Raw genomic sequence first — 21,948 nt, 5'->3', positions numbered from 1 at the left:
AGCGTTAGCCGGCCGGTTGCATTGTAAATATCGATAAACTGTAAACTATGGATGAAGTTTTGCAACATTCAGCAGCTACACTGCGACCAACTTCAGTTACATGTTCATAGCGTTACTGCTGCGAGGAGTCGATGGCTGTACCCGGTCTGCATTTAACGTTAAGTTACAAAAGCACGTCGTCGACAGTGTTTTCTCACTGCCAGTACAGTAGGGGTTGACAGATAGTCCGACCCGTCACACAGCCAGCGCTCTCAGTCCTCGCTGCTCGTTAAAAATGTCCAAATAGGCGTTATTCTGATAAACTGATCACATATTTGGAATGTTACGTTCTCATCCGAAAAAATACAGTTTGTTTTTTGTTGCTTGAAAACAGCTTTTTGGCAAGTCTGAAAATGATGAAGGTAGGAGTAATCCACTTCCGGGTCTAAAACGGAAGAAGGATTACAAAATGGCATCATGCAGAAGCGTCCTGATATGGGCAAATGATAAGGTGAATAGTCACAGGCAGCTAACTCTGCAACTGTGCAGTGTTGAGCATAAGCTCCATCACTTTTACACATTTGACCTAAACAATTATTTTCATTGGCAATTCATCTGTTGATTATTTTCTTGATTAATCAATTACTTTGGTCTATAAAATGTCAGAAAATAGTGAAAAATGTTCCAAGATGACGGCTTAATTTTTTAGTTGTCAACTAATCAATGAATGGTTGCAGCTCTATGTGTCTATGTAAATGTGTTGTGGTGGTGTATGTGCAGGAGCGAGCAGCCTCACAGGAGGAGCCAGAGGAAGCAGACTCCTCTGCGGAGGAGTCCACCTCCGACTCGGGGGAGTTGGCTCTGTGGTCTCCAGACATTCAGCTGGTGGAGCTGCAGAAAGAGTCAGACAGAGGCCTGGGGTTCAGCATCCTGGACTATCAGGTGAGTGCTCTGTACAGTTGCATGGTAAACCAGTGCCAGCGGTCTACCTACCGTGGTGCCTACATGTTACGGTGCCTAGTGCCACGGCCTACTATACCAGCTGCTTTCTGCCTAGTGCCTACTATACCAGCTGCTTTCTCACTCCCCCTCTGTCTGTCTCTCTCTCTCTCTCCCTCCCTCTCTCTCTCTCCCTCCCTCTCTCTCTCTCTCTCTCGCCCAAGGACATGTCGGTCCAGTCTTGTTGCCAAAGTGTTTCCTGTTAGTGACTCTCAGCCTGTCAGTCGAGTGAAAGATGGTAGAAGGCAATAAGACAAGAGCCTGTCTGTCTATCTCTGCCTGTCTGTCTGTCTGTCTGTCTGTCTGCCTGCCTGTCTGTCTGTCTCTGCCTGTCTGTCTGCCTGCCTGCCTGTCTGTCTGTCTCTGCCTGTCTGTCTGTCTGCCTAGCTGTCTGTCTGCCTGCCCGCCTGCCTGCCTGTCTGTCTGTCTGTCTGTCTGTCTGTCTGTCTGTCTGTCTGTCTGTCTCTCTGTCTGTCTGTCTCCCTCCCGTGTTCATTTGATGGTGATTGATGTGATTGAATGGTTATCTTTGTGATGTGTTGCCAGTCAGATGGGGAAACGTATTCCAGGTGGAGCAGTCTGAGCTTCTGAAGGCCACTGTGGCTGTTTGTGGATTATAGCTGCTGAAAGCTGCACCAATATCTGTAAATGTGACCACTTTTATTAAACAAACAAAACAAAACAAAAAATCGAATTGCTAGCCATTGTTAGCCATAACAGTTGATAACAACGCATTTCACTGTATTTTGCGCATTAAAGCACTGTAGCAACATGTCCACAAAGATCAAGGTTAGACAGTACTGTGTGTACAACTGATTTAATGAGACACAAAAAGACAGAAGTGCTAATAAACAGTATTTACTACGATTTTAACTACTGTTGAAGAGCGGAGCAGCCATCTTGGATTTTTGAAGTTGGGGCTGGTGAGGCTCCCCCGAGTTCGGCAGAGAAAATCCGAGCACAGGTGACGTCACAGTCGGAGTTCTTATTCCAATGACGTAACTCACGTACGGGCACGCCCACCGCTGCGATATTGTTGACATTCCGCAGCGCGCTGTTTAAAAGTGACTGACAGCTGTCATAGCTTAGGACGCTAGCCAACGTTACTTACTAGCCTATTTAATGGTGTTTTTACTGCGTCAGGAGCTATTTCACAACAGCGATAGTGTGCTGTGTAATAATACACGGCTGTAGTAATAGCAGCAATAAAAGCCCAGGTGTTAGCTACTGTCCACAAACGTGAAAGAGACCAGAGGCTAACGTTAGTAGCAAACATTGGGCTCATGCAAGCGTCAGATCATTTCAAACAAACATTTAACGTTACGGTTATTTACCTTTGCTGTCAAGACAATGCTTGATGATGATGATGATGATGATGATGATGATGATGATGATGATGATGATGTCGTTAGTGGCACAAACGTAAAAATGTCAGACCAATTGTCACAGATGAAATAGTTATAGGACTCAAGGGATTTGAAAGCCTTCAGCTCCTGAGACGTGTATGCCAATACTGTATTCACAAGGTAGTTATAAATGTCCGGTACGTTATACCTGGCAATATAATGAGTTATCTTTACTCTAAGTCAGTTTTTTATAGGGGTTCGCACCTCCGACCAAACTTATTTTTTCATCACTTCTCTTTGACAAAGCCATAACTGTTGCTATACGCTCGGCCAGGCTACATTACGGTTGCGGTTTGTCAACAATATGACACAAAATAATATCGAATAAGGTCTATAGTCGCAAAAAGATAAATGGGTCTGTTTGTTTTAATTGCCGTGCGATTTATTCGCACAGATTATTCGCTTTTGGTCTGAAAAGACCTCAACACTTAAAGTGTCTGCAGGGCTGGAAAAGTTTTTTTTTGCATCTTATATTTTATGTATTTTATGTTTTTTAAAGCCAATGTCTTGACTAAACTAGAAGAAAGTATTTGAAATCTGGATTCAGTTGTCTCAGTTGTAGAAGTGAAATTATTCTGGCTTGTTGGTAGAGAATCAGCTTGAGTTTTGCTGCTGTTGTTCATTTCAGCTGGAAGTTTCTCTCAAACAGCATTAAAAAGGTCACCAGGGGTCACCGCTCCCTGCTTCACCCTGCAGAAAAAAACTGCCCTGTGTATCTGTGGAGCCTCAAAACCATGGAAACCTTTCACTACTTTTTACAAAATAATACTTTTTTTTTTATATATATATATTTCGCTCATAGTTCCTGCTACATTTTGAGATATTTCCACTTTTTGACAGCGGCAACCTCTTTGCAGAGGATCTTGTAGGAGTTCTGACTCCTCTCCACCTGTAGCCATGTTGTTGTTCATGTTGTTGGTGTTGCTGGGTCTATAAATACAGGCCGTCTTTGTTCTGCCAGCTGAAAGTTGGCACGCAGTGCGGGCGATGCCCAGGGTCTCCACACCAGGGAGAACACAAAACACATGGATAGCCTTCTGCTCTGTGAGGGCTTTGGATCCTGGCAGAGGAGAGGAGAGGAGATGGAGAGAGGAGAGGAGGAGAGGAGAGGAGGGGAGAGGGGAGGCCGCGCCGGCGTCGGTAATCTGCTGTTATGTGGAGCAGAGTGGGCAGAAGTGCCTGGTGCGGTTTGTAAAGTCACCATGAAATGAGGAATAACTTCTTCACCTTGTTAACCTGTTGTAACGTGCTGTCAACACCTTCTCACCTCATGGACTGCCTCAATACGAGGGATCAGAATGTTGGTATAACCAACAGCTTCAGCAGACTTCCGGGTTGCAACTGCCGTTCATTTGAAACGGCAGTTCATGGTGAAACCATGCGCTCTTACTCCTCCATACTTTAAGCTAGACACTCCATTTAAACTCTCAACGACTGACCACGTTTAGGACTCCATCACCTCACTTCAGCTTGAATTGATCTTTTGTACTGTTTGAGAAATCGCAGTTTTAAGTGTTATGCTCTTTTCCGTCTTTATAAATGGACCCTATGGAGCCTGACTTGAGTGCGTCTGACTCTGGCAGGCTGTACTTTTGACTATTATTCACACATTTTAAAACTGACAGTTCACACAACTTTAACACTATATATAATTTAACACTATATATTTGGGACCCTTTAGTTACTTCTGCTGACACTCACAAAGTTATATAAGCAATGTGATGTATAGTTTTTGAGATATTTGTTTGGGACAACCTTTGAGCTTTATTTCATACTAGTCCTATAGAGGGAGCCAAAGTCCGTCCCCTTCCAGTCCAGCCCTATGCGAGCCAGCCGCAAAAAAAAAGAAAGAATGGTGGTGAATGGCAAGAGTCCTTTTTTTTTAGCCCGTTTAGGTAACGGTATGAAAATTTCACATCACGATTATCATGACCAAAATTATCACGGTTATCGTATTATCACAGTATTCGTAAAAATTGCTGAAAATGTTCAAAAAGTACTGAGAGACTCACTGAAATCATTTTTATATTGAAAACTCAGACCCAAAAAGGATTGATACACTCACTCACTGAAATCATTTCTCCAAGGCTGCACGTCTGCATCTGGGAAACTGTTGCCAACTTTGGTTGATGATGATGGACGGTATTATCGTAAGGAATTTGATCATGGTTATCAATCATTAAAACCGGTTATCGTTACATCCCTAATCCCGTTTGAATTGTGCCATGAGGTGCACACATATGATGTTTGTCAATTTAAAAGATCACTTTGCAAGTCAAGAAAGTCACAGTTTGTCATAAAACTGTTGCACTATATAAGTTATGAATCAGAAAGACGACACACAACCCGTCGCGTAAATGACGTCTCTCCCGCCAGGCCATGTTGGTGTTGGTGTGACGTACTGTATATTGTGCGAGACGATAGATGTAGTTGATTGAGCGAGTTTCATACAAAACTAAACGTTACGTTTCAGTTTCACGACAAACTGCAACTTCCTTGACATGCAAAGTTATCTTTTAAATTTACAAAATTTACATGTGGACTTGCATAGCACAATTCATACAGGATTAAAAAAAAAGTATCGTCTCTCCGTTCACCACCATTCATATTTTTTCTGCGGCTGGTTGGTAGATCTCTATAATATGCTCTCTGTGCTCTGCCTCTTGGTATTCAACCTGACCAGACGTGGCATGAGTCTGTCTAACACAACACTGTTGATCTAGTATGTTGGACCAGAACTTATATTAGCTTTATGGCACTTTACACTTGTTCTCTCCTCACTAGATCCTTGCTTGTGTTGTATTAAAATTTCACATGTACATCGCTTTGGATAAAATGGTAAATTATTAATAATGATCACGGCTCTTCCAGGACAGTACCTTGGTTTGATCATATCTTTATATTACAATTCCATGACTTTTCCGCCACATTTTGGAGGGTTTCCTTCATAGCGGACCAGCAGGCCCAACAGAAACATTTCATACAATAATACCTTCATAGATTTGTTACTTAGGGTAGTTCTGGTACATTGTTACATTATGACAGGCATAGTCAACAATGGCTGAGTTTCCCAACAAAGAAGCTTCTTAAGAGTTAAGAAGCTTCTTAAGGAGTTAAGAAGCTTCTTAAGGAGTTAAGAAGGCTCCAAAGAAGTGTTTCCCAAACGCCTTCTTAACAGTCGAGAAAAATTAAAAAAATAGAAGGCTCTTAAGAAGCATCTTAACTGGAGCGGCTCACTTGATGGCACTCTGAGCCCAGCAGTGGGCCACGACTCAGTGGTTGAGAAACACTGTTAACACCTAATCATGGTCATGTTAAACTTTATTAAACATTATTTATTTCAGACATGGACTGCAGTTCAAATTGCTTTATATACACAGCATACAACAAAACAGAGAAACACTACAGAATTTAAGCGACCTTGGGTTCTGTGAAAGGTGCTATATAAATCCACAACATTATAAAAGGAATCCATTCTGATTAGAGGAATATAGCCTACGGTAAAACATTTAAAACACAAGTAACCATACATACAGGGAAGATTTTCAAGTGTTCCCTAATTTTAAACACTAAAGGGTAAATGAAAGAAAGGAAAAAGGGAAAAACACAAGAGGAACAGTGGACACAAGTATCTCTTTTTGCCTGACGCGGCTGGATCTGCCAGTGTTTTGTCATTAAGAAGGTGTTAAGAAGGCTCCAGACCCTTCTTACAAAACCTTCTTAACGAAAGATCATCTTAGCGCTAAGAAGCTTTTGGGAAACGCAGCCTTCTTAACAGAGGATAATTGGAAGATAATTTTAGGCTAAGAAGCAATCGGGAAACGCGTTGGCTTCGTTGGCTTCTTACGGGAGCCTTAAGAAGGGTCAAAGAAGCTTCTTAGCGCTAAGAAGCTTTTGGGAAACGCATGCCTTCGTAAAGAAGCAATTGGGAAACGCGTTTGCTTCTTAAGGGGGCCTTAAGAAGGGTTGAATTAGCTTCTTAGCGCAAAGAAGCTTTTGGGAAACCCAGCCAATAGCTGTTTAATGTAATCCAAAATGGCTACTTCAGAGCCTGTAGACTAGACCAATCAGATGTCGGTATAAAAAAGTCAAGGACATTTAATCAAATTTCACTCAAGAACATGATTGCAAGTTGAAACATCGAAAGAAAATCATTCAAATTAAAATGCTCATCCATTTCTTTGATGGTAAAGTCTCATAAAGGTAAAGATCCAAAAGGCCTCTCTCTGTTTTCTAATCAAATGTAATTGAGCTCCTCTCAGCCGACAGAGACCTGCAGTAATACAAAAGACAGACACGGGACGCTCCACTTGTTTAAGAAACTCCTCTTTTCCCCAAATGACCGGGCATCATCCTCATCCTATCTTCTTCACATCTTCTTCTTCCTCCTTCTAATGTTGATCTGCGTGTTGAAGCTCATTCTACTGTTGACGTCTTCTGCATAGAGAGATAAACAACTATGATGCAAAAAAGCTTTTCAATACATGATTTTCTCCTCTCTTTCCTCTGGTCTCTGCCGCCCCCTGCCTGTGAATCTATCACTCTACCTCTCTCTATTTCTCTCTCTTTTTACCTCGCCCTCGGTCTCGCTCTCTCTTTCTCTCTCTCTCTCTCTCATTTAATTTCATTTAATTTCAAAGAGCTTTATTGGCATGGTAAGATTTCTTTCTTACATTGCCAAAGCAGTTATAGAACGATATGTGCAGACAGTAAAACTGATAAAAAAGGGAAATGTTATCATTTCAAACACAGTATTCAATTGAAAACGGTAATATCCTAAAATCTATTAAAAAAAATCTGTCCATTTGTCTGAATCCATTTATCTCCCCAACAGCTATGGACTAGTAATTATAATACTGTATAATCAATGTCAAACATGTTAGGATATATTAGCAATTTAATGTGCTTCTCTCTCTCCCTGTCTGTCTCGGTCTCTCTGTCTCTTTCTCCCTGTCTCTCCAGGACCCTGTGGATGCGGGTCGTTGTGTGATGGTGATTCGCTCTCTGGTTCCTGGTGGTTCTGCAGAGCGTAAGGGTGGTCTACTTCCTGGAGACCAGCTGGTTTCAGTGAACCAGACCCAGCTGGACCTCCTGAGCTTGGCCGATGCCGTGGAGGTCCTGAAGTCTGCCCCGCCTGGCACCATGCGCCTGGGCATCCGCAAGCCTCTGGTGGTAGGTCCAGATCCAGACCTTCTACTGTTAGTCCAGACCTTCTACTGTTAACTTAGACCTTCTACTGTTAACTTAGACCTTATACTGTGAGTGCAGACCTTCTACTGTTAACTTAGACCTTCTACTGTTAACCCAGACCTTCTACTGCTAGTCCAGATCTTCTACTGTAAATCCAGACCTTCTACTGTTAGTCCAGTAGTCCAGACCTTCTACTGTTAGTCCAGTAGTCCAGACCTTCTACTGTTAGTCCAGACCGTCTACTGTTAGCCTAGGCCTTCTACTGTTAGTCCAGACCTTCTACTGTAGTCCAGACCTTCTACTGTTAGTCCAGACATTCTATTGTTAGTCCAGACATTCTACTGTTAGTCCAGACCTTCTACTGTTAGTCCAGACTTTCTATTGTTAGTCCAGACTGTCTATTGTTAGTCCAGACATTATACTGTTAACTTATACCTTCTACTGTTAGTCCAGACCTTCTAATGTTAATTTAGACATTCTACTGTTAACCCAGACCTTCTACTGCTAGTCCAGATCTTCTACTGTTAGTCCAGACCTTCTACTGTTAGTCCAGACCTTCTACTGTTAGTCCAGACCTTCTACTGTTAGTCCAGACCTTCTACTGTTAGTCCAGACCTTCTACTGTTAGTCCAGATCTTCTACTGTTAGTCCAGACCTTCTACTGTTAGTCCAGACCTTCTACAGTTAGTCCAGACCTTCTACTGTTAGTCTAGACCTTCTACTGTTAGTCCAGACCTTCTACTGTTAGTCCAGACCTTCTACTGTTAATCCAGACATTCTATTGTTAGTCCAGACATTCTACTGTTAGTCCAGAATTTCTATTGTTAGTCCAGACCTTCTATTGTTAGTCCAGTCATTCTACTGTTAATTTAGACCTTCAATTTGAACAACTTCCGCCCAATCTCTAATTTACCATTTCTCTCTAAAATACTTGAAAAAACAGTTGCAGCTCAGGTCCACACCCATTTGAACAACAATAACCTCTTTGAAAAATTTCAGTCTGGTTTCCGCTCCTCTCACAGTACAGAAACAGCCATGGTTAAAATCACAAATGGCCTTCTGGTGGCAGCTGACTCCGGCCCCTTAACCATTCTCATCCTTCTTGATCTGACCGCAGCCTTCGACACCATCTCACATCACACCCTCCTTGACAGATTAGCTTCCATTGGTATCACTGGCACCCCCCTCACCTGGTTCAGATCCTACCTCTCCGGCCGCACTCACTTTGTCTATCTCAAGCACTTCAAATCACAGTCCCTTCCAGTCACTAGCGGTGTCCCTCAGGGTTCTGTCTTGGGAAAAAAGAAAGAAAATGGTACATCAAAAAAATATGGCATGTTTGGCATAACCTAAGTTGAAGTAGTTAATGTGTCTATTTTGAAAAGCAGTGTATTTATGTCTGCATCTGCCAGTGGGCCGTCACCATTTTTTATTTATTTTTATTTATCCTTTATTTAACCAGGTTAAAAACCCATTGAGATCAATGATCTCTTTCACAAAGGTGACCTGGCCAAGAAGGCAGCACAACATGTCAACAGTACATAGAAACATACAACAATACAGCAATACAATAATATAAAATGTGATTCTACAAATCTAGTTGCAAAGACATTGACCAATGGTCTCACCATAATAGTATACATAATGTGTTCATTCCACTACAGGAGAGACTTGATGCTCTCTGACATTAGGTGTGGGGGGGGAAGCGCACATACTGTATATCGATATCTGCATCAACCAGAAAGAGTTGGAAAATATCGACACATCGGTTATCTGCACACACAAAAATCCAATATCTCTGAACTGTGTGTGTGTGTGTGTGTGTGTGTGTGTGTGTGTGCACGGGCGCGTGTGTGCGTGTAGGGGGAGGGACCAGATGGGCGGGGCCAGAGAGAGGATAGCAGCCATGTGATGCACGCCAACACACACCTGCCTGTACCCAAGGTAAAAGACACTAACACACACACACACACACACACACACACACACACACACACACACACACACACAGTAGCAGGCTATCAACACGCACAATCTCTACCTAGCATACACACACTTAAAGCAGGACTAAACCCCAAAACACTTTTTTTCAGCTTTTAACCAATATCTATGGCTTTTGGGGTGGTGTGTGAAGGATTCTGGTCAAAATCTCCACATTTGAGACCAAACTGTTACATATTGTACAAAATGCATAATTTTCACTAGGAAAAGTGCCCTCTATGGGTTGAAACTTTCTTTTTGTTGGGGGGGGGCCCTCTTCCTGGTTGTGTGTCACATCACGGCCAACTCCCACCTTTCCCACTCATGTTTTTTGTCATGTGATCATTACTGTAGTTCACACCAGGAGAGTTGCAACATCTCCATTCACTCCAATGGACCCGTTTTTTGCGCGAGCCCTTTTGCCCAGAAGCCAGAGCTATTGTCCCACAAAACCAGCCAGCGGAGGAGTATTATCCTCTGTTCTCTCTCTCTTTCCTCTCCTCTGTTTTCTCCTCTCTTTCCTCTTCTCCTCTGTTGTCTCCTCTCTCTTTCTCTCCTCTTGTCTTCTCTCTCATTAGAGATGTGCCATATTGGATTTCTCGCCGATATGCCGATATTTGCCAGCTCTTCTGGCCGATACCGATATATGCGTGCATTCTCTCTCTCTCTCTCTCTCTCTCTCTCTCTCTCTCTCTCTCTCACCAGCAGGCCTGCTGGGATCAGAGGATGGCAAAGTCAGGACAGACAGTCAGTCAGTCAGTCAGTCACTCAGTCATTCACTCACTCACTCACTCACATTTAGTGAAGGGGGCGGGGCTAAGGAATAGAGGCCATAGGAAGCTCCTAGAGAGGTGGGGTTCGAGGGGTGGCTAGGGGGAGTGGTCAGGTAGGGGTAGGATGAGTTGAAAACAATTACCCGTGTTATTGAGGTACCCTCAAAAACGTTGCCATAAGGCTGGACGGCCACGCCCCTGCACCGCGGGCTTCAAGGTATCTGCGCTTGTTCTCCTCCTCTACAGTACTTTGTCTCTCCCTTTCACCTCCTTTCACCCTCTCTCCTCTTTTTTCTCCTCTCCTTCATCTCTCTCTCTCTCTCTCTGAAAGGTGCTGACTGTGCAGGTTGTAGGATGTATAAAGTGCTCTGTCAGCTCAACAGCACCGTCTCTCTTAAGTGTGCCGGGGGGGGTGGGGCTGGGGGGGGGGTGGTCTGAGGACACTCAGTACTGCAGTACTCACACTAAATACTACTGCATTGAATTTAACATCGGTGACATTAACATCGTAAAGAACATGGACGTAAAAAGGACACCTTTGTACACATCAAGATTCACTTTACTGGCCGCAGTAAGTAATCAGATTACAAACGAGGAAACGAGGAATACATGTCACATCAATAGTAGAAGACAAAGCAATACAGAAAAACAATCACTAATTATAAAGTGCAAAATATAAAGTCAAACCACAAGGTGGAAAAAATAAAATGAAATAGATTTTTTTTTACGTACGAGATTACTAGGAATAAGTTGAGCTCAGACAATTTTTTAATTTAGACTATGACAATGACAAGGCCTCTAGAGATTTGTTCAAAGTGATAAAAAAATAGAAAAGTAAATCAAGTTAAAAGGTTGCTTCCTGCACAGTTTATCAACAGAGGCAGAAGGCAAAACGTTAAAATAAAGTGGGACCTTGAGAAGGCAAAATGCATGTACAGTAACAGTACTAGATCAAAATAGATCAAAACTTAAAAAAACATAATTGAAAAAATATTTTCTTTAAATCCGCATTTTTTTAAAACGTTTTGGTCCTAATGAAATGTTATGTGGTCTCTCCTGTTTCTAAATCTATCTGAACCGTTTGGTTTGAACAAGTAAAACTATTTGTATAAGCATTTTACGAAATGCCTATGGGAAAATAAATGGCGGATGAAAATCTCTGGTACAGTGCTGAAGCAGGAAGTAGGCGGTCACTTTGCCTCTCTATAGGACTGGTAGTGGGGGAACATGGAGCTGGTGCGTGCATAACGCCTATTGAATTGAACTGGAAAGTAAGTGAAGTACAGCCACATGCTATTCTTAATACTCTAGTTAATGGAACCATTAGCCAGTTCATACCTTATTAAATAAAACTCCCAGCTGCTTTCAAACTGGATTCTACTATTCATATTATATTAAATATCACTTCTATCTCTCCTGTGTCGAAATCTATCCCGCTCTCAATATCTTATTAATAGATAGTTTCTTACTGTATTCTACTGTAATGGCTCCTGTGTTCTCTGTGCGCTCCCCTGTCTCCTCATCCCCTGCAGCTGTTTTATCTCCTGCTTTATATGCAGCTCATTTGTGTGAAGCGAGCGTGTTCACAGCTCACGGCGCTCTGATGGCGTTCATAAAGTGTCCGGCCGGCTGTCACTCCTCCGCCCGATCCTTCTCCGTCACGCCGGCCCACTGACCAGACAGAGTGCTCGTTAGAGAGAGCGCCTCGCCTCGTTAACTTTTAGAGGTCATATATAGAAAGATGGCCGCGGCCGTACTTACCGGGCGTGTTCATCGCATTATTCTGCTTTTTTTTCTCCGCCCCGTAGGAAAAAGCTCTGCTGAGGCCACATTTAGTTCTGATTTATAACCGGATCAGCTGCATACTCAGCAGCACACACAGACTGAGGTCCAGCTGTCAGACACACGAGCCGCAGCACAGCAGCCGCCACACAACGCTCTCTCTGTTGTTGTTGTTGTTCTTTCTGCCTGTGTTGGGGTGAAACCCCGCCTCCACTTCATTGTGATTGGTCGCTTGCCTACTCTTTGTTGTGATTGCTCGGTCCAGGTCATGTGATCTCTAAAAAAGTTGAACTCTCTGATCTGTCTAAGAGGCAGGTGGCAGGTCTTTTCACAAAGTGGTGCTCCTTAACGTGGATGTCACCTGGAGATACTTACCTCCAGACAGAGAGACGAGCTCTGGCTCTATGAAGGAACTCTGCTCTGTGATCGCTTAGTTTAGTCTCTTTGGACTGAATGTTTACATGGAACTGACAACTGAGTGGACTCCCTAAAGAGTAAAAAGCCCTTCAGGGCTTCTTTGGATTACAACCATAGGGAACCCCACAAGGTACCTTGATGAACCCCTTCATAAAGGTTTCATCAACCCTGATTGGTCGTCCACAAACTTTTATTTATTTATTTTTTATTATGTTTTTCCGACCCCCCCCCCCCCATTTTCTGCCCAATTGTACTTGGCCAATTTTTCCCTCTGCTGCCCTGGTCGCTGCCCCACCCTCTGTCGATCTGGGGAGAGCCGTAGACTAGCACCATGCTTCCTCCGAGACATGCGCAGTAGCCAGCCGCTTCTTTTCACCCGACAGCTTCACCGGTACATAGATTTTTCTAAACGGATATGATTTACTATCCGGTTACACGTGTTACACGTGTACACGGTGACATCCCTAGTGGAAATGTGCATAATACCATAGAAGTTGTGATACCTTTGGAGGGAAACCCAGCTATTGTAGATGACAATTTTAGGATTTAGATCGGAGATTCCACATGTGCAGTGAAATAACTTCCTCCAATCATCACGACTAATAATGGTGGATAAGGAAGTAGCCTACCTCCTTATTCATATGGACAGGAAGCTGCACCTCCAATGAGCACCTCTCCTGTTTCACAACATATTCCTTAAGCCAGGCAGCGTTTTCTTTTCCTCTGTCTACAGTTCTTAACTGAGAATCATGATCACAGTATCCAGCAGCAACACAGTGGAGATTCTTCTATAAACTGTAGTCTCAGTAATGTAGCTTGTGAACCCAAATCTGAGCTGCGGGCTTTCAAGTAGAGTTTTAACTGGCCCAGCATCGTCCTGTGCTCATCCTCTAATGGCGCAGATATGAAATGACAGCGTTTTAAATGTGTGCGATGTGAGGGCAGGCAGTCACATCAGTCTGCACTACATCCTGTTAGCTCCTCACCTCCATTATATAGCCCGGCCTGCTGCCCCGCGCTGCGCCGCGCCGTGGGCCCACTTCCCAGGCCCAAATTAAAATAAGAGGAACAGAGTCCTTGACGATGAAGCTTCGTCGATGGAAATTAGCCTAAGTGTTGTCATTAATATTTAGCGCTGCTGTGGGCTAACGTCTGCATCATAATGTAAGAACAGGATACCCCCTCCTCTCCTCTGTGCTGACCAACGGCTCTTTGGGGAGGCGGGGAGACGCATTAGGTATTTATAGACGCAGGCTAATGTGATCTGGGTTGTCTTTAGTTTGAGTCGTGGCTTTTCACTTTCACCACTCGGCTGTGGGAGGAGCTGAAGGCAGACGGGTTCAAAGTGTTCCTCTGTTCATATCCAAAAGGTTTAATGAAAGACAATGGTCAGTTGAATATGGTTTCAGTGTGTCCGTCTTCCATTAAAGCCTCCCTCAAGCTGGCCCTGTATGTCTGTGAGTGCAGCACAACACCATGCATGTCCCAGGAGCCAGGTATACATTGCAGGGTAAAGTGAGTGTCTGGACACTCAGCTGATGGGGAGGGGGGGCAACATTTGCTTCCAGAGGTTTCCACCCTGACTTACATCAAGTAAGTGGAGGGCCACACATTGGAGATCATACCTGCCAACACTCCTGATTTTCGCGGGAGCCTCCCTATTTTGGTAATCGATTGGAAATTTCTTGTTAATCTCCTGATATAATTAGTGATACAAATCCAATGGCTGCAGCAGATGAGATTTATTAACATAATTCTGCCTTCTATTGAGTTTTTGGGGGTTGTTTCTTTGAGGACGTTGGGGCCGGATTGAGATGGTCCAGGGGGCCGCATTTTGCCCCTGCAAGTCAAAGAAATGACTAACATGGAATTGTGTGTGTGTGTGTGTGTGTGTGTGTGTGTGTGTGTGTGTGTGTGTGTGTGTGTGTGTGTGTGTGTGTGTGTGTGTGTGTGTGTGTGTGCGTGCGTGCATGCCCAGGGTTTTGGTGATGGCTCTATCCTACCAGAGGACCTTCGACAGGAAGATGAAGAGGAGGAGCCAGAGTTAATCCTGGATGGCGGTCTCCCTCGTTACGCCTCCCCTCTGATGCCTGGCCTCCATCCTGGGGGCTACCCCTCCCCTCTGATCTCCTCTGAGGTCCTGCCTGGGGAGGGCAGGGAGATGGCTGTGGACGAGGAGGAAGAGGAAGAGGAGGAGAGAGAGGAAGCGCAGGTGGAGGAGAAGAAGGTGGAGGAGAGAGGGGGGGAGAGGACAGGCTCCTTCCCCAGGAAAGCCCCTCCATCCTGGGAGGAGTGGCGGCTCTCACTGCCCTCCTCCGGCTCGGCCGGAGCAGCAGAGCAGGTGAGAGGAGCGGACCAGGGAGACAAGAAGGTTAGATGTTTTTTTCCTCTCTTTTTGCAGCAAACCTCCTCCAGTAGAGGAGTCAGAGAGTCAGTCAGGCCCCTGATCGCTGATAAACATAAGTAATAAGAGGAAACCAACATTTTGTTTTCTCGTGATAACGGGTTAATTATCTCATTATTTCGAGATAACAAAGCTCATTTTCTTGAGATAACAAGAAAGTATTTGATGAGTTGTGATGTTTTTTTTTTTTTTTAAAGAGCAACTTGAGGCCAAATGGAGACCATTTTGTTCTCTTCAGTTCACTTCAATTCAATTCAAACTTTATTGTCCTGTAAGTGAAGACAGGTTCACTGAGCAGGTGAACAATAACAAAACTCTTTGCCTTCCTCTTCCAATAAAAACATATTTTTGCATATTTTATGACTTGGCACGGTGCCACTGTGCGGAGTGAATCACGTCTTGACTATAAAGCAGCAGTTTGAGTCTCCGGCACAGTGAGCAGTAAAACTTAAAAACTAATAAACAGAGAACTCATCACTTTCCATCTAAGTCATTTACACAAACACAAGATCTCAAGTCAAGACTTTAGAATTCTTTTCAAGTCATCAAAGTACAAATCAGTCAAGTCCCAACCAAGTCACCACAACCACAAGTCAAGTCGCAAGTCTTCTCTTCATGCAGCAAGTCAAGTCTCAAGCTATTCAAACTGGGACTCGAGTCACAGTTTTAATCTGTTCCAGCAAACGACTGAATTTAAATTCTGTTTTCTGAATTTGTATGCAATGATTGAATGAATTGAAGTTGAAGCTGATTATAGAAATCAAACTCATGATCAAACTGGATTTGTTCTGACTAACACGTTTTTACCCTATTAAAACCATATTGCATTGAAAAGTCCTATATATTTAGTTTTCTTTCAGATATTAAATTGATACTGGACTCTGGATTTGTTCTGTCTTGACTTGGGGATCCACATTTACACTTGAGACTGACTTGAGACTGGAGTGAACTTGGCTGACTTGGTGACTTGGAGATGTGACATGTGAATGGATGCTTTGCTCACACTGGTTTGACTGGTTTCTCAGACTGGGAGAGCAGAGGAGGGGAAGGAGCTTGAAGAGGAGGAGGTGAAAGAGGAAGAGGAAGAAGGAGTCCTCACACTCGAGGATGAAGATGAGATATCCTTTGGACAGCTGCTGGGTGAGAGAGCGAGAGAGAGAGTGTGTGTGTGTGCGCACATTTGTATGACTGTAAGTGTGTGTGTGCTTGACTGTAGGCATGACTTTAACCTTTTGGACATGTGTGTGTGCATGTGTTTGTGTGCACGTGTGTGTGTGTGTGTGTGTGTGTTTGTGTGTTTGTGCGTATGTCTGTGTGTGTGTGTGTGTGTGTGCGTGCACGTGTGTGTGTGTGTGTGTGTGTGTGTGTGTGTGTGTGTGTTTGTGCGTGTGTGTGTGTGTGTGTTTGTGCGTGCGTGTGTGTGTGCATGTGTGTGTACGTGTGTGTCTGTGTGTGTGTGTGTGTGTGTGTGTGTATTCCAGGCTCCAGAGACAGTGAGGCAGACTCGGAGCTCACCCTGACAGACACCGACACAGAGTCAGTATCTCAGGGTTCCCCCAGGTGCTTGAAATCGTTGAAAGTTTTTGAAACGATATATTAATAGACATGGGCCATTGAAAATGATTGAATTCATATATTTTGTGCAAGAATAGAAACGTAAGTTATTGTGATATTTTGTAACACAGCACAGTAGAGAGCTGTTGACACGTTCAAGCTTCTCTCTTTTTTGCTAGTTTTCATTATAAAAAGTCTCAGTGTTGTAACAGTAATGAACCTTGTGGGGACCTTGCATTTGATGGAATTGGGCCTCGAAAGTCCTTGAAAAGTTTTGAATTTGATGTTGAAGAAGTTGTGGGAACCCTGCCTCCCCTGTCTCTTCAGCAGTCCTCTGCTCCCCCCTGCTGGCTTAATGTGTGTCAGTCAAAATCGAATGCTGTGTGTTATATACATTACCTGTAGAATGATGATTCTCAACCAGGGGGTGGCGATAGTTTTGGATGGTCACAACTAAGATGATTTATGGGATAGGGAAAATCATATTTCTACTAGACAAATATCTCATCATTCAGGATTTTTGACTGAATTTCCTGCAATTGTTGCTTTTTTCTCGTGAAATACTGAATATTTGTCGGCCTGTCCACCTCTGGTATTGAATCAAATGAAACAAACAGAAAAGGGAAATCCTTCTCTGGTTGTCACGAGCCAAAAAGGTGGACAACCGCTGACATAGAGGCTGTATACAGGCCGGTTATATTGTTACCACAGGGTATGTTACCACACTTAAACTGGTTATATTGTTACCACAGGGTATGTTACCACACTTAAACTGGTTATATTGTTACCACAGGGTATGTTACCACACTTAAACTGGTTATATTGTTACCACAGGGTATGTTACCACACTTGAACTTGTATTTTTTTTATTTTTTTTACTTTCCCTCTATTGAACCAGATTACAAGGTAGGTCTGGCCAAGAAGAGCAGCAACACAGAGTTTCAACATAAAAACACATTTGAACCATAAAATGTCATTTGATTTTTTTTAAATTGTGAATTTCAGAAAACGCTTGAAAAATATAAAAGTGGTCCTCATTTGTAAGTAAGTTGGGGGCAATTTAGAGTGTTTCTGTTGTTGAAACCGTCCTATTCACCTTATCATTTGCCCATATCAGGACGCTTCTGCATGACGTCATTTTGTAATTGTTGTTCTGTTTTAGACCCGGAAGTAGATTACTCCTACCTTTATCATTTTCAGACTTGCCAAAAAGCTGTTTTCAAGCAAAAAACAAACAAACAAAGTTTTAATATTTTTTCGGATGAGAACGTAACATTCCAAATGTGTGACCAGTTTATCAGAATAACGCCTATTTGGACATTTTTAACGAGCAGCGAGGACTGAGACCGCTGGCTGGCAGTTTGACCGGTCTTACTAGCTAGTAGTAGGCTATCCGTCAACCCCTACTGTACTGGCAGTGAGAAAACACTGTCGATGTGCTTTTGTAACTAACGTTAAATGCAGACCGGGTACAGCCATCGGCTCCTCGCAGCAGTAACGCTATGAACATGTAACTGAAGTTGGTCGCAGTGTAGCTGCTGAATGTTGCCAAACTTCATCCATAGTTTACAGTTTACAATGCAACCGGCCGGCCGGCTAACTGAACCGGAAGAAATACAATTGCGTCCAACACGTAGGAGAAAAAGTACATAAGGTGAACATAAAGAACATAAGGTGAATAGGTAGAAAGGTCGACTCCACCAGTTTCACTTTCACACAAAAAGAAAACATGGCTTGTTTGTAAAAAGAGCATCAGCTTCTTTGTAACATAATGGATAGGCGCCTTAAAAGACAAGTAGTAGATGATAACAGCTCAATTTGTTGACCATTAAATGTTATGGTAAAAATGTTCTCGGACAATGCTGATCTTACTATTATAAAAATACTTGAATGTATTCAAAATGAAAGAGATTGCAGATGAAATGGTAAGACATCTTGTGTGACGTAGAAATGTCAGCCTGTCACAGTGTGACAGCAGTGATATTTTGGCTGTTTGCAGGTCGGTGCGGGTGAGTGACACAGAGAGGAGGAAGAGGCGGAGCCAGGGAGGAGCTGCTCCACCAATCGGAGGAGGCCACAGGTAGGAGCCAAACACCAGCCAATGAGAGTGAACCTCAGAATAGTGAAGCGTTTACTGTTGTCATCATGTCTGTTGGATGACGTGTGTGTGTGTGTGTGTGTGTATATGTGTGTGTGTGTGTGTGTGTGGTCAGCAGTGATCTTCCTGAAAGAGAGGAAGGTGAGGGAGAGGAAACACCTGCCTTCAGCCACTGGGGACCCCCCCGCAGGTAACACACATGCGTGTACACGCACACACACACACTAGGGATGCACGATGATATTAGCACATCACATATATATATATATATGTGTATATATATATATATATATATATATATATATATATATATATATATATATATATACTGTATATATATATCGATCTGTCCTCAGGGTAGAGGTGTGGCCGGAGCAGGGCCAGTCTCTGGGCCTGACCATCGTGGGGGGTCAGCACATCATCAAGCGTCTGAGGAACGGAGAGGAACTCAAGGGGATCTTCATCAGACAGGTTCTACCAGACAGTCCTGCTGCAAGAACCGGCTGCCTGAAGACCGGGGACAAGATCCTGGAGGTAGGCCCGGGTCTATTGCTATTGATTGATCTATTGATTTTAGTGGTCCGATTAGCCACTATTTAAGTTTGCTTAACCCATCGTCTTATTGGTCTGACGACGATCAGACTCTGACGGGTTCTCGGGGGTTTCTGGTGAAGCCAGCAGACATCCAGGCCAAGACTTCCTCTTCTGTCTGTGCAGTCATTGTTTACAGTCTGATGAGTTTGAGTTTCATTTATTTTCATGGACGAAAGCAAACAAGTGGTTGAAAAAAAGATTGTGCCGGTAGAAGCCGTATTAACAATAATCAGATCAAATCAGACCAGATCAATCAGATCAAAGCATACAATATCAACAAAAACAAGAGAAAAGGACAAGCAAACAAGAAACAAGAAAATCAACAGGAAAAAGAAAACAGGAAATAGAACAAATCAGTCAGTCAGTCAGTGAGCCAATGTGTTTGGCTTTATACGTGTATCCTAATGTCTCTGTTTGTGTGTGTGTGTGTGTGGGTGTGTGTGTGTGTGTGCGTGTGTGTGCGACTGTGTGTAGGTGTCTGGTGTAGACCTGCAGGCAGCCAGTCATGACGAGGCGGTCAGTGCCATCAAGTCAGCTCCCAGCCCTGTCGTCTTCATTGTCCAGAGCCTGTGTGCTGCGCCAAAGGTACACACATACACACACACACACACACACACACACACACACACCGCAGGTAAGGCTCAGGCACAGCAAACCATCAAACAACACACCGCGAAGACGAGCACGTACCCCAAAAACTTGAGGCTGGGTTTCACGAAGCCCCAACCCTCCACCTGCCGCTGCCCAATCCCCCACGGTCTGCACTGGAGAAGACGACTCCCCAGTGCGTGCATTTACACACTGATTTCACTCACTCAAATGTGTTTTATACACCTTCAACCGTAGTTTATATATCTTTATATTATATTATATATATGATATATTATCTTATATACACCACAAAGACTAAAGCCTTGGTTATAGTCCTGAGAGGACGCACATACGGACAGCTGTGGACATCACGGACGAGTACAACACTTTCACCTTTTTTCCAACTAGGGCGCTGCTAGAAGATGTTACTAGGTTGACATTAAAGTACAGTACAGCACAGTACAGTACAGCACAGTACAGCACAGTACAGCACAGCACAGTACAGTACAGTACAGTACAGTACAGCACAGCACAGCACAGCACAGCACAGCACAGTACAGTACAGTACAGCACAGCACAGCACAGCACAGTACAGCACAGTACAGCACAGTACAGCACAGTACAGCAGAGCACAGTACAGTACAGCACAGCACAGCACAGCACAGTACAGTACAGTACAGTACAGCACAGCACAGTACAGTACAGTACAGTACAGTACAGCACAGCACAGCACAGTACAGTACAGTACAGCACAGCACAGTACAGTACAGTACAGCACAGTACAGCACAGCACAGTACAGCACAGTACAGCACAGTACAGCACAGTACAGCACAGTACAGCACAGTACAGCACAGTACAGTACAGCACAGTACAGCACAGTACAGCACAGTACAGTACAGTACAGCACAGTACAGTACAGTAGTGGAGTACAGGCTAGTTAAGCAGCAGCAACCTTGTGAGTCCAGCAGAGGGCGGCACAGACTCACTCACTGCTGAGACTGACTGGCTTTCACACTCTACTGAGATCACATAGAGACTGTATTCAACTAGCCTGATATTCAGACTGCATCGTCAATTCATGAACTCTTTTCCTCTTCGTCTGAGATTGCGCTCACTTCAGGGCATTTCTATGAGGGGGCGGTCTTCGCTCTTCCCTAACCAATCACTAGACAGCACTGCAGTTGTTACAGTAACATAATGTTTTCTGTTGTGTATGTTACAAACTGTATTTTCCCCTCTCTGTACTACCATGTACAATGTGCTTTGGCAATACTGTCATTCACTATGGTCATGCCAATAAAGCATCTTTGAATTGAAGTGTGTGTGTGTGTGTGTGTGTGTGTGTGTGTGTGTGTGTGTGTGTGTGTGTGTGCGTGCGTGCGTGCGTGCGTGCGTGCGTGCGCGCGTGCGTGTGTGTGCGCGCGTGTGTGTGACAGACAGAGACAGAGTCTGCTACTCAGTCAGATTGTGTGTTAACTGGTCTCCCTCTCTCTCTGTCTGTATCTCGCTCCCTCCCTCCCTTGGATTCCTCTATTCAAAAGCTACACACACACACACACACACACACACACACACACACACACACACACACACACACACACACACACACACACAGTCTATCTCTCCCTGTTATCAACTGAAATTGCAGTAACTGCTCAGACTGATGGAATGCCATTTTAAATGAGTGTATCTGAGCCAGTTTAGAGCAGCCCTTTTCCTATTTTTAAACTTGCTGCAGAGAATCTCCATCTGTCTCTCTGTCTGTCTCTCTGTCTGTCTGTCTGCCTGTCTGTCTCTCTGTCTGTCTGCCTGTCTGTCTGTCTGTCTGTCTGTCTGTCTGTCTCTCTGTCTGTCTCTCTGTCTGTCTGTCTGCCTGTCTGTCTGTCTGTCTGTCTGTCTGTCTGTCTCTCTGTCTGTCTGTCTGTCTGTCTGTCTGTCTGTCTGTCTCTCTGTCTGTCTGTCTGTCTGTCTGTCTGTCTGTCTGTCTGTCTGTCTGTCTGTCTGTCTCTCTGTCTGTCTGTCTGTCTCTCTGTCTGTCTGTCTGTCTGCCTGTCTCTCTCTCTGTCAGTCTGTCTGCCTGTCTCTCTCTCTGTCAGTCTGTATGTCTCTCTGTCTTGTCTGTCTGTCTGTCTGCCTGCCTGCCTCTCTGTCTGCCTCTCTGTCTGCCTGTCTGTCTCTCT

General features: G+C 43.9%; 1 protein-coding gene across 5 annotated transcripts in view; it reads left to right on the top strand.

Annotated features, from left to right (window-relative positions):
* The window catches only part of patj (PATJ crumbs cell polarity complex component), a 130,473-nt gene that overhangs the window by 42,054 nt on the left and 66,471 nt on the right, over positions 1–21,948 (top strand). Inside the window, exons 18-27 of one of the 5 annotated variants that reach the window (XM_083648470.1) lie at positions 760–921; positions 7,347–7,556; positions 9,438–9,518; positions 14,505–14,867; positions 15,956–16,070; positions 16,412–16,466; positions 18,484–18,564; positions 18,701–18,772; positions 18,939–19,116; positions 19,651–19,761. In XM_083648470.1, coding sequence (XP_083504596.1) covers positions 760–921; positions 7,347–7,556; positions 9,438–9,518; positions 14,505–14,867; positions 15,956–16,070; positions 16,412–16,466; positions 18,484–18,564; positions 18,701–18,772; positions 18,939–19,116; positions 19,651–19,761 — 1,428 coding nt within the window. Of the gene's footprint in view, positions 1–759; positions 922–7,346; positions 7,557–9,437; positions 9,519–14,504; positions 14,868–15,955; positions 16,071–16,411; positions 16,491–18,483; positions 18,565–18,697; positions 18,773–18,938; positions 19,117–19,650; positions 19,762–21,948 lie in introns of all 5 variants that reach the window. The other 4 variants (XM_083648469.1, XM_083648468.1, XM_083648467.1 and 1 more) reach the window with 4 other exon arrangements.

This window comes from Poromitra crassiceps (assembly GCF_964638095.1).
Source record: "Poromitra crassiceps genome assembly, chromosome: 12".
Lineage (NCBI taxonomy): Eukaryota > Metazoa > Chordata > Actinopteri > Beryciformes > Melamphaidae > Poromitra > Poromitra crassiceps.
This window is presented reverse-complemented; position numbering and strand designations above follow the sequence as displayed.